Source organism: Taudactylus pleione, unplaced genomic scaffold (genome assembly GCF_031769625.1).
Source record: "Taudactylus pleione unplaced genomic scaffold, aTauple2 ptg000170l, whole genome shotgun sequence".
Classification (NCBI taxonomy): domain Eukaryota; kingdom Metazoa; phylum Chordata; class Amphibia; order Anura; family Myobatrachidae; genus Taudactylus; species Taudactylus pleione.
In genome coordinates, this window is record NW_028284572.1 from 11,506,489 (window position 1) to 11,519,544 (window position 13,056).

At 46.2% G+C, this 13,056-nt stretch overlaps 1 protein-coding gene across 1 annotated transcript; it reads left to right on the forward strand.

The window, feature by feature from the left end:
* Positions 1-1,405: 1,405 nt before the first annotated feature.
* LOC148521342 (uncharacterized) lies at positions 1,406-9,312 on the forward strand. Its single transcript, XM_088475337.1, has 4 exons — positions 1,406-1,415; positions 4,749-4,887; positions 6,390-6,864; positions 6,919-9,312. The coding sequence occupies exons 1-4, from the start codon at positions 1,406-1,408 to the stop codon at positions 9,310-9,312; spliced, it is 3,018 nt and encodes a 1,005-aa protein (XP_088331463.1).
* Positions 9,313-13,056: the final 3,744 nt, after the last annotated feature.

A 13,056-nucleotide genomic window follows, 5' to 3' on the forward strand; every position in this document is an offset into this window, starting at 1 on the left:
TTATTTATTACTAGTTATTTATATAGCGCGCACACATATTTCGCAGCACTTTAACTTTACAGACAATATTTGGCCATTCATATTAGTCCCTGCCCCAGTGGAGCTTACAATCTATATTCCCTACCACATGCACACACACACACACATACACACATACACACTAGGGTTGTTTTTTGTTCAGGGCCAAATAACCTATCAGTATATTTTTGGGGTGTGTGAGGAAACCGGAGTACCCGGAGGAAACCCACACAAGCACAGGGAGTATATACAAACTCCACACAGTTAGGGCCACTATGGGAATCAAACCCATGACCTCATTGCTGTGAGGCAGTAATGTTAACCATTACGCTGTCTGTGCTGCCCGATCTAGGATCTTCTCTGATAACCCCTGTAGCTTTTCGGGTAACCACTGTGACCCGGTAAGGGTGCTCCACTTGTAGTTTTGTAACTGCCAACCTTAAGGAACTGACCTTCCACAGCATTCCAGACTAACACAGACATTTTACTTGCCTGTATCCTGACTCTTTTTGTTCCTCCACCTATAGTGCCAAAATTTTTCAACACTACCTACAGTAGTTAAACTCGCTCTACTATCTTTCATCCTACCAGCTCTCGACTATAGCAGATTGTCTCAAGCTCCATCTTTAGGCAAACACACAAGTCTCCACTACCAGATTTCTGAGGTGAAGGGATTGTCCCTGCTTCTTGGTTTACCCATCTCGCTATAACCTCCACCAAAAAGTGGCTTCCTTCCTCGCTCCAATCCAACCTTGATCTCCATTCCATTATGACTTTCAAAAAGATTACTAATGCTGTCAAGCCAGATGTTTATGCTTTTCTGAGGTAAACCTGGAGTTCTAGTGTTATAGAAGTGGATACATTATGACATGTCTAACTAGTCATATGCACATAAAGACCCTTTTTCACATGTATGTGCATATTTCTGCTAATGTTTGTGTCACAAATTAATCCAACTTCACTGGAGCCACACATAGACATACCCATAAATGTCAGAGTAGACAAAAGATATAAAACTTCTTATAGCATGTACATAGGGGTAACATAAAAAAAATAATAATTATATTTAACATATACTTTCCCCCTAGTAATAAAGATAAACAAAAAATTGAAGAACCATTGATTTGATGGCCTGTTCTTTCTCTGTATGACATTAGGCAGGGTGTCAGAGATGACTGATAGTAATCCACTTTGAAAATGCAGATAGAAGTCCTAATTATAAACCGTAGGAATCATAATAATAGATCAGTCTATCCATGATGATCTAAAATGATGATGTAGCTTCAAGACTGTATTGACCCCTATATTGATCCCAATCGTTCAATACACATGATCATTCATTACCAGTGTAGGAAAGACCACACCTCATGACAAAAGGCACAGAACCATGGCTCATGGTAATTATCTGTTTTTCATGGGGATGAGAGAGTTCTATAGTAAATAACTTTTTATGCTGCATCTAAAAGCAAATCATTGAACGTATGTGAAATAGTGTGGTAGGAAGCAGAGTATTGCATGTTCTCTGAGGGACAGTGTAGGACAGGCCAGAGGGGAAGTCTTTGACATAATTGGATGGCTTAAACATATATTTTTAAATACTGTATGTGGCATATTGTCTGATTAGAAATAGAATACAGTTTGGAGTGTAGTTGGAGAGTGCAGAGCATGTATGATTTTTGTTTTTGTCTAAATAATGTGCTCACATACCTCTGGCACCACAAATAGATGAAGAACGCTGTGGATTAAAGCCTATTGTTTATAATAGACGTGCTCACATTTTCTCTTGCACTCTATTTCCAGCCTAGGTAAGCCAATATGTTTCAGCCATTTCCCCAGGTGTCCACTAATCGCTATGCTTGGGGGAGACTCAGTTTCTTTAAGCCTATTGGCTGATATACCTCAACCTATTAAAAAAGCAAGTTTAGATTTAAAAGCTGTGTGATATCTAGTGTGGTGGGAAGCAGCATATTCATGTTCTCTGAGGGACTGACCAGAGGGGAAGACTTTGATGTTGTTGGCCAGTTTAAACATATTGCAATATGTGGTACTAACATTCCCTGATTTATATGGAATACAGTTTGGAGTGTTATAGGTGAGAGCAGACCATTCTTGCCGACTCTCCCGGAATGGCCAAGAGGCTCCCGAATCTCAGGTGTTGCTCCCAGGCACCCAGAAGTGCATTCAAGCCTCCTGTAGCTGCCAGTCATCCACCTGGTGCTGCCACCTCCTGTGTAAAGTGGGCAGTCCGGGCAACCAATGATGCAGTCGCAGAGTCAAGCCACCGCCTATGCTGAGCTACACCCATCTGATGTGCTGACTAGGCTGCCCCCTCCCACATGGGGTAGACAGAAAGGAGGCAAGTACGAAGCAGACAGAGCATGTGTGATTTTTATGTTGTTTGGCTATGCAGCTTGCTGTGTGTACCATGCCCAGCTTACTTCACATGCACTGAGCAATTATATTATCCTGCATTGAGAGGAGCAAATCCCACAACGGACACAGAAAATATCCATCATAATGTAATTAACAATGATATAATAATAATTTTATTTATATAGCACTTTTCTACAACAGGGCACTTAACAGATGACATGAACAGAGTACAGAGGTTTAGATTTAAAAAAATACAGAACTCATGAATCTATAAACAAAAAGGAACAATACCTGCATCCACCAACTGAGGCAAGAAGTAGCACAGTCCATCAATTGCTACAATTGTTATTCCACTAACTTATTTACGACATGTTTCAACATTATATGATTGTTTGGGTCTGCTTATTTTTAATTATTTTTTTAACTTTAATAGTTTTTATTGAAAATATAGCAAAAAAAAAATCGTACAGAAAAAAAGGGGGGTAACAAGAACAAACATAAGGAGACTATAACAAAGAAGAGTACAATATATAGTTGCAATATAAATATCAACAAATGGGTAAAAAAAAAATATGCAACTCAAAGATAACCAAGTCTCAGGTCCCAGATCAAGCATCTCAATTTGGGGATTCAATCAAAGTTGCAGCAGAGGCACGGAGATGCTTAAGGCCAGTAGCTCCCTCACCATCTGTAACATAGAACTGCCATGAGAGCCAGTTCGTAAGAGGGGAGGAAGATAAATTAGAATAAAGCTGGGCATCCACTATACAATTTTCTGTCAGATATCTGTCCAATCTGGCTGGTTGGAATGAAAACCTGGTAATGTATGGGATCAAATAATAGTCGATCATATGGTTTTAAACACTGAAAAAAGGACAAAAAAAATTGTTCAAATTGGTTAAATTTGTGTGTTTAACCAATTTGTCTGAACAACCATTTCCGGCTATTTTCCAGTGTTAGTGAGCAAATGGACGATTGTCATACATTACCAGGTTTTCATTCCAACCAGCCAGATTGGACAGATATGACAGAAAATTGTATAGTGGATGCCCAGCTTAAGGGACTTCAAAAGTTTCTGTTTAAAAATTAAATGGATTACCTTAAGCAAAGAAGGGAGAGAAACCTTAAATTAGAGATTTTCCCTCGAAAGTAAAAAAAAAAAAATCTCACTGCCAGATCTCTTACTACCTCTGAAGCCCTCTGTGTGAGAGGTTCCTCCACTAAGGTCCTAATTTCCCTTTTCTATGCATTGCTGATTGAAGAACCCTCCCCCACGCACGAGGCAGACCTAGTTATAACTTTGGATAATGAGGAATGGTCTGATGTTTGGCATAATGCTGTCTCTAGTTGTATATGAGAATACATATAAGTTATCATGTAGGTGGTACTATGTCTATCCAGCTAAAACTTTATTCTACCATTACAATATGATGGCTATATGAACCATGTTGAAGTTTGTGTTTTAGAGACACTTATCTTGATAAAGACGCCGCAGTGCATTGCAACGTGTTTATAGAGTGTCTGTTCACATGGGGGGGTGGCAGGCCTGTCTGGATTGACATTGTCACTGTAGTGATATACCCGGGCTCCATCTACCTACAGTGTACCTGGTGTTAACCACATATGGTATGCAATGCCCCTTTAAGTTTTTATTAATAAAATATACATTTATCTTTAATATCCACACCATCTGATTCCATTCCTTCTTTTTTTGACACTGTTCATATATATCACCATGAGGAATTTGGTCGTATAAACTAAAGCTGGCCACACACTAGACCAACTTACATCCAACCAGCCAACTAGTTGATTGGTTGGAATGAAAATCTGGCAACGTATAGGAGTAAATGATGATCAGCAATTTGCTCCTAAATGCCAGAAAACAGATGAAAATGGTCAGTCAGACAGGTTTGTTAAATGTTTTATCTAAACAATTTGTTCAAACAACAGTTTTGGTTCATTTTCCAGCATTTGGGAGCAAATCGCTGATTGTATACCTTACCAGATTTTCATTCCAACCAATCAACTAGTTGGCTGGTTGGACAGATAATCTTTAGATGTGTGGCCAGCTTTAGACTTTATGTGTATGCATCCTATTGCTAACAAGTAAACAGACATGAAAGCATTCTTACTGCACACACTCTGTGCCTTCTAAGGAAGTTGGATATAATAACGATAAATATATTCTTGGATGAGGACTATTTCACCACTTTCTGTAGAACTGAACACGAAGGGTGTAAAAGATTTTGAACTCTAAACCTCATCACACCATTGTATATTTGTTTGTTTTTTACATTTGAAAAAATTTCTGGAACCATCCATAGCGCGAATATTGTAAGACTGTTCTTTTTTTGTAGGTACTATGTCTATGACTCCTCCTGATTATGCAAAATGTTTCCCGGTACATAGAACAGATATTGGAGGGGTTTCCCAGCTGGAAGTACTTTCCTTCACATATGGTGAACCTGTCCGAAGATACAAATTCTTTAGAGAGAGGTAATTTTCTTCTAAAGTGTACACTCACCATTCCCATCTCAAGTGACCCCCAGTATTTCCTGCTCCCCTTGTGAATGCCCACGCTGTCTCATCATTAAAACAAATGAATGAGTCACATTGTTTCCACCACAACTTGTCAGATAGCGGTGGTTTGGAAGCTCTCGGCTGCCCAATCTCTGCAGTCTATTATATCAAGTATTTGGTATGTATACTGAATGGACTATATGACTGCTATTATTAACAACGCCCCCAAATTGTTTAATACTATATGGAGTCTACTTGTGTATTGTAAAAATGTGATCACTAATTGTGGCGTTTATCTCAAGAATAATCGCCAGGAATGATGTCATGTAAATGTGTATGTATATATATATATATATATATATATATATATATATATATATGTGTGTATCAACATGGTTTCTAGGCAGTGTCCTGTATTTGACCTGTAGGAATACAAAGCTTGGAGGAGATTTGTCTTCCTGGAACCAGGCATCTAGATAACCATCTCTTCTCTCTACAGGCCAGAAAGTTTGGGGAGAAATACATCCTTAATGCAGATGGTCAGACCTGGTCAAGCCAGGTCATGGGATATAAAATCCTTTAGAAGGGAGATGGCAAGAATATAGGGTATGTTACCTGCTTATTGGTTTCTAAAGACCCCTTCACACTGTTTCAAGACCCCCTACTTCCTATAGACAATATGGAAGGGTGTGGCCGATTTCTTAATGCCCAGTGTACAGCAATGAAAGAGTGAAAAACCCAAAGGTGGGGGCTAGTGCAGCTGTGAGGGTATAACTATGCATCTCCCTCAGTGATAAGTGTTCTTGTGCCCAAGGAGAGTCCTGACGACTGGCCAGAATCCAATGCTCCTGTGTCTCCTTCACGACTGAGTCTAGATGTAAAGACTCTGGGTTCTTTTTCATTTTTAATTCCTTTTACTTTCTGAAACCTATTTGTGATATATTTGTATTGTCCATATTTGTACTACCTTTTCCTGTAATCAATAACCTTGGAAATATTTTTCGGATTAAACATTCTTAATCCAGTGTATTCTCCGTGTTCTTGTCGAATTCACGAGCCTGTGAGGTCAAAGCTACGTACCTATAAGTAAGTGAGTGTGCATATTGAGATTTAAGGGGAGAACCTAACAACTCCTGTTAACTTCGTTGGTGGTGGCAGAACCGTGTTATACTAACCGCACGTGCTGAGGTAACCATAAGTCACTGGTGGCGATTCTCAGATTGAGGTATCTGGAGAATCGGCCGGCAGGTCGTGACAAATTGGTGGCAAGCGGTGGGATGCTGATAATTTTTGTTTTTATCACAAGAACTTAAGTGAATTAATGGTGTGTGATTCTTGAGAGAAACTACGTCATAAATTCACCGGAGAATTACGCTCAAGGTTTAGATTTTAAACGGACATACATAGCAAATAGTTTCTGTTCTCCCCCCCCCCTCCCCCCTCTCTTGTTTTTCTTTTCTATTTTATTTGGCAATTAGTTTGAGGTCCAGAATGACCACAGAGTACCTGCAACAGAAAAGAGATGACCTTGTGGCCATGTGTATGGAGAGAAACATTGCCTGGAAGGGCCAGAACAAGGATCAACTGGCCCAATTACTCCAAGTGGCGGACCAGAATCTTGTTGCTGAAGGTGGCCAGACAATGGACAACCCTGCTGCAGAGGCGCAGTCTGTACTAGACCTTACAACAGATGCACAGCGGGGGTCGGACACCTCTGCTGGGTCAAGTGAGTCTGCACTAGAGAGTTTCCTTCAAACTGCTGACAGGCATATGAAGGACAGGGACACTGCCACAACTCTGCAGCTGATGCAGCAGTTCCAAACGTCTGCGGATAGGGAAGCTGCTGGACGCCGAGCTGACCAGGAAGCTGCAGCACGACGAGCTGACCAGGAAGCTGCAGCACGCCGAGCTGACCAGGAAGCTGCAGCACGCCGAGCTGACCAGGAAGCTGCAGTACGCCGAGCTGACCAGGAAGCTGCTGAGCGGAAGGCAGTCCGAGAGGCTGAGGAGCGCCAAGCTGAGCGCGTATTCCAGCTGGAGATGGCCAGACTCCGCGGACAGAATGCCACCTGTGAACCGGGTAGGAAAAAGCCCCGGCATGATCAATTTCCTGTATTGGAGAAGGATGGCGACCTCGATACGTTCCTGAGGGGGTTTGAAAAGACTTGCCGACAGTTTGCACTGGACCGCAGTGAATGGGCAAGTTATTTAACCCCTGGGCTGAGAGGAAAAGCTTTGGAGGCGTTTGCAGATCTTCCCCAGGAACTGGATGGTGATTATGCTGCGATTAAAAAAGCCTTGTTACAGCGTTTCAACATCACCCCTGAGGCTTATCGACAAAAGTTCAGAGACTCAAAGCGCAGTCCCTCTGATACCTATGCGGGACTGTTAGCGCAATTGTCAACCCTGTTGCATCAGTGGGTTGATGGATTGCAGGTGACGGACTTCGACAAACTAAAGTACCTTATTCTCCAGGAACAGTTCCTCGCACTATGTCCAGCGGAGGTCAAAGAGTGGGTCCTGGATCGGGAACCCAAAATGTCTCAGGAGGCTGCCAGCCTGGCAGACAAGTACACCAGCACTCGGGCTTCTGTGGTGAAGAAGAGCTGGGGGATGCCAGGACAAGCGGCATGGGGAGAGAGACGACCCGGAGGATCACCCCCGCGGTACCCTGCAAAACCAGCTGTTGCTGCACCTTTTGGGGGGGCGGGGGGAAAACCTGTATTGGCAACTGGCCGCAGGTGTTTTACATGCAATGAGCTGGGGCACATCAGTGTCGATTGCCCCAAGAAGAAAAAATCAACACCCGCTCCTGTGAGTGGCCCAGCAGGGAAACCTGTGCCAGCCATCCTGTGTGTGGAAGGGCCCCAAGAACACCCCCGGGACAATCTACAAGCAGTCCAGGTAGGACACCAAGTTGCACTTGGGCTATTAGACTCTGGCTCAGACCTGACTCTCATCCACCCAGCCTTAGTGGGTCCCGAGGATATTATTCCAGGGAAGACTATTGCAGTGCGGGGAGTGGGTGGGGTGCACCCAGAGGTGCCTATGGCTCGTGTGTATCTTGACTGGGGAGTTGGGAGAGGTATCCAGGATGTTGGGGTGCTGGACAATTTACCTGCTACAGTACTGTTGGGGTGTGATTTGGGGAAAATGCATACTAAATATGTATCGGAGAGTGATGTTGTAAATGATGCAAAGGAACAATCTAACCCAGTTTTCCCCCAGGTGACCCCTGCTGACCGACCCAGCATGAGTACAAATGAATGTGATTGTATCAGTGATGTACAAAGTGCTGTTCTAGCAGATAACCCATTGCAGTTCCACAGGCCGGAGTCTGGTCAGTCAGGAATGGGTCTAACAGTGAGCCCTAATGAAAAACTGTGCAATGTACTGTTAGCAGATGATATTGCAAATGTACCATCATCAGGGTTTGGAGTGAATACTGTAGGTAACGATGCCATCCCTGTATTAGCAGTAATGACCAGGAGAGCCACAGCCCAGAGTAACTGTGAGTTAACCCCTGCACCTGGGGAGAGTGTGTCACTAGAGATTCATCCCCCTCAGCCCCCCTCCTCCTCTCCTGCTGAAGCTGTCAGCACAGAGTCTGGGATAGGGGAGGACAGAAATCACATTTTGTCTCCTCACCCTGATCAGCTAATGAGAAGTGCTGCTTTCAAAGCAGAACAGCAGACAGACCCCAGTTTGGAAGCTGTGAGGGAGAGAATCAGCGAGGCAGGTCTGGAGGGTAAATCAGAGAGAATTTTTATGGAAAATGGACTCTTATATAGAGAATGGGTCACAGCTGAGGGTGCTGGAAGGCAGCTTGTAATCCCTCAGATCTACAGAACTGAGCTCCTGAAAATAGCACATGAGATCCCCTTAGCAGGACATTTGGGGGTGAGACGAACCAGAGACCGGTTGAAACATAAGTTCTACTGGCCTGGCATGGGGAAGGAGGCAGACAATTACTGTCGCTCATGCCATGCGTGCCAGATAGTTGGGAAGTCCGGTGATGTGGGGCGGGCTCCTCTCATTTCCCTTCCCATCATATCTGAGCCCTTTGAGAGGGTTGCTGTTGATATTGTGGGGCCCCTAGCCATCCCCAGGAGCTCAGGAAAACAGTACATTCTGACTGTAGTGGATTATGCTACAAGGTACCCAGAAGCTGTAGCGCTTTCATCCATTCGCACAGACAAGGTAGCAGATGCGCTTATCACCATTTTTTCTCGGATGGGGTTTCCCAAGGAGATGTTAACTGATCAGGGTACCCAGTTCATGTCCCGCCTCATGCAGAGTCTCTGTCAGAGGATGCAGGTGAATCATCTGATTACATCCCCATATCATCCTTGGCATCCCAATTTTTGTGAGAGATCGGAATCTCCACATTCTGTTGAATAGGAAACCTTACTGGCACTTCTACTACTGTGTTATTGTGATGATTTCTGTATTATCTTTAAGAACATACGATTCTGTTTTCAAATGTAAAACTAGAACTGTAACATTTAGGTTTCTTTTTTTTTTCTGTTGATCATGTACAGTGTTTCAATAATATGAGATATGGTAAGGACTTACCCTTGTTATCTCTATTTCTACAAAGTCCATAGGGTTCCACAGGATACCTTGGGGTATAGGTGATGACGTCAGGCACGGACACCACAGAGTTAAATTTTCAGCCTCCCAGGATGCACCAGGGTCCCTCTTCTATACCCCAACCCCAAGCCAAGGCATCTCAGTTTCGTACCAAGCCATAGGCCGGAGGAGGAGAAGGAAGAGAGAGAAAACACAAGAATCACATTCTCACCAGAGGGAGACGGAAAAACCGGTGACCAGAGCAAAGCCCATCTGCAGCACAGGTGCGTCAGGGCGGGAGTCCTGTGGAACCCTATGGACTTCGTAGAAATAAAGATAACAAGGGTAAGTTCTTACCATATCTCATATTTTCTATATCAGGGTCCATAGGGTATCCACAGGATACCTTGGGGATGTCCCAAAGCAGTATCCTTTAAGGGTGGGGACGCTCCTGTACTGAAAGGAGAATCCGCCGCCCGAAGGAAGCATCCTGAGAGGCAAAGGTGTAAAACGCGTAATACCTCACAAGGTATGGACAGAGAACCACGTAGCCGCCTTGCAGATCTGGACTGCAGAGGCACCACGTCGAGCTGCCCACAAAGGACCCACAGACCTAGTGGAATGAGCCTTCACAGAAGGCTTCATGAAGATAAGCTTCTGAAATCGCCATACGGATCCAGGCTGCCAATGTTTGCTTTGAAGCAGGCCAACCCTTTTTACGGAAGCCATAGAGAACAAACAAGGCGTCCAACTTCCTAAACGAAGAAGTGCGGTCAACATAAGTCCTTAAGGCCCGGACAACATCCAAAGTGGCCTCACCCACTGAAAGGCCAGGTGAGTTAAAAGCCGGTACAACTATTTCCTCGTTAACATGAAACTGGGAAACAACTTTGGGAAGAAATTCAGGACGAGTGCGTAGCACTGCCCTGTTCCCATGAAAAATCAAGAAAGGGGGTCTACAAGAGAGAGCCCCTAAATCAGAAACACGTCTGGCCGAAGCTATGGCCAGAAGGAAAACAGTCTTAGCTGTTAGCCATTTAGATCCACTGAGCCCAGTGGTTCAAACGGCGGTCCCTGGAGAGCCCTCAGGACCACAGCCAAGTCCCAAGGCGCCACAGGTTGAACAAATGGCGTCTGAATTCGCAGAACACCTTGCATAAAGGTGCGCACATCAGGGATCGTAGCAATCCTATGATGAGACCAGACAGACAGGGCAGAAACCTGCACCTTCAAAGAAGCAAGGCAAAGCCCATGGTCTAGTCCCGCTTGTAGGAAGGCTAGCACTCTAGACAGACGAAACTCCCGCGGTGCATAACCTCTTGGTCGACACCACTGGAAGAACGTATGCCACACGCGATGGTATATTCTCGCGGAAGACGGTTTCCGAGCTCTTAGCATGGTTCACACTACAGAGCTGGAAAACCCCCTGGACCTCAACATGGCCGTCTCAACAGCCACGCCGTCAAAGACAGCAGAGTCAGGTCCGGGTGAAGACAAGGACCCTGTGACAGAAGGTCCGGTCATAGCGGTAACCGCAGAGGACTGTCCAAGGATAGACCCTGCAGGTCTGAGAACCAGTGCCGTCTGGGCCATGCGGGAGCTATCAACAGGAGCGTTCCTCCTTCCTGTTTGAATTTCCGGATCACTCGCGGAAGAAGGGAAACCGGAGGAAACAGATAAGCGAACCGGAACGTCCACCGGACGGACAGAGCATCCACCAGAGACGCCTTTTCGTCTCTTGTGCGAGACCCGTACACCGGCAACTTGTTGTTGTGCCGGGACGCCATGAGGTCGAGCTCTGGAAGACCCCACCTGTCCACTAGTAGTTGAAAAACGTCCGGGTGCAGAGACCATTCCCCCGGATGAACGTCCTGGCGACTGAGAAAGTCCGCCTCCCAGTTTAGCACTCCCGGGATGAAGACTGCTGATATGGCCGGAAGATTGCGCTCCGCCCATACCACAATTCGGGACACCTCTACGAGAGCCGCCCGACTTCGGGTTCCTCCTTGCCGATTTATGTAGGCCACGGTGGTATCGTTGTCCGACTGGACCTGCACTGGGTGACCTTGGAGAACCCGGTGTGCCTGCTGGAGAGCATTGAATACCGCTCGGAGTTCCAAGATGTTTATTGGAAGCTCTGTTTCTGCCGGAGTCCACCTGCCCTGGAACAAGTGTGGACCCGAGACTGCTCCCCAGCCCCGAAGACTGGCGTCCGTTGTTAACAGGACCCAATTCGCCACCCAGAACGGACGACCCTTGTTGAGATGGGTCATCTGCAACCACCAGGCAAGAGACAGGCGAACCTCCGGAGTGAGCACCATCGTCTGGGACTTTAGACTCTGAGGCAGTCCATTCCATTTGGACAGGATCAGGTGCTGCAGAGGTCTGGAGTGAAACTGAGCATATTCCACCATGTTGAAAACCGACACCATGGAACCCAGTAACCTCATCGCCGAGTGTAGAGACACATGGCGGCTCTGCAAACAACTGCGCACCCGCAACTGCAAGGCAGAGATCTTTTCCCCCCGTCACAAAGATCCTTTGCTGTCCGGAGTCCAATAAGGCTCCAAGGTGCAGAATCCGCTGAGACGGGATCAGGGTGGACTTCTGCCAGTTTATTAACCAGACGTGCCGTTGCAGTACCGCAATGGTCAGGTCCAAGTGGCGTAGAAGGAGCTCCGGAGATCCTGCCACTAAGAGAAGGTCGTCCAAGTACGGCAACATGCGGACTCCCTGCAGCCGCAGGGAAGCCGCCATGACCTCCATCACCTTGGTGAAAACACGTGGTGCTGTCGCCAGGCCAAAAGGTAACGCCCGGAACTGAAAGTGGTCGCTGCAGATTGCAAACCTGAGGAACTGCTGATGGCGCGAAAGAATAGGGACATGCAGGTAAGCATCCTGTATGTCCAATGACACCATGTAGTCCCCAGGTTCCAGCGCCAGAATGATGGACCGTAGGGTCTCCATCCGAAACTTCAGCACCCGCAAAGACTTGTTGAGAGCTTTGAGGTTGAGTATCGGACGAAACGACCCATTGGGTTTCTGCACCAAAAAGAGATTGGAATAGAAACCCTGGCCCTTCTGGGAGAATGGAACAGGCACTATAACTCCAGCCTGGAGAATAGTGTGCAAGACCTTCCGCAGCTCTGCGGCTTTGTGCCGGTCTGATGGTAGACCCGTGGTGAAGAAACGAGACGGGGGTCTGTGCCGGAAGGAGAGGGCATACCCGTGTGAGACCACCTCGTGAACCCAAATGTCTGTCGTGGTGACTGACCAACAGCGGGCGAACTGCAGCAGGCGGCCTCCCACCTTGGGATCCCCCAAAGGGAGGCCCAGACAGTCAGGCCGCAGGCTTGTCATCTGGCTTAGGGGCCGGGCGTCTGGTACTCCAGGCCTGCTTCTGGGGCTTGGCCGATTTTTTGGGGCCAGCCTGTCGGGGAAAGGACTGTGCTTTAGGCCTACCCTGGGCCCTATAAGGCCGAAAGGACGACGTACCTGAAATGGAAGGAACTGCAGCAGACGGGAGACAAGCCGATTTGGCTGCTGCCAGCGTGGCTACAATTTTGTCCAGGT

Bases quoted from the DNA above. Each gene is read 5' to 3' on its own strand.
- LOC148521342 (XM_088475337.1), top strand. The intron at 4,888-6,389 runs GTAATTTTCTTC...TTTGGCAATTAG, and splicing joins TACAAATTCTTTAGAGAGAG to TTTGAGGTCCAGAATGACCA. The intron at 6,865-6,918 runs GTACGCCGAGCT...CGAGAGGCTGAG, and splicing joins GAGCTGACCAGGAAGCTGCA to GAGCGCCAAGCTGAGCGCGT.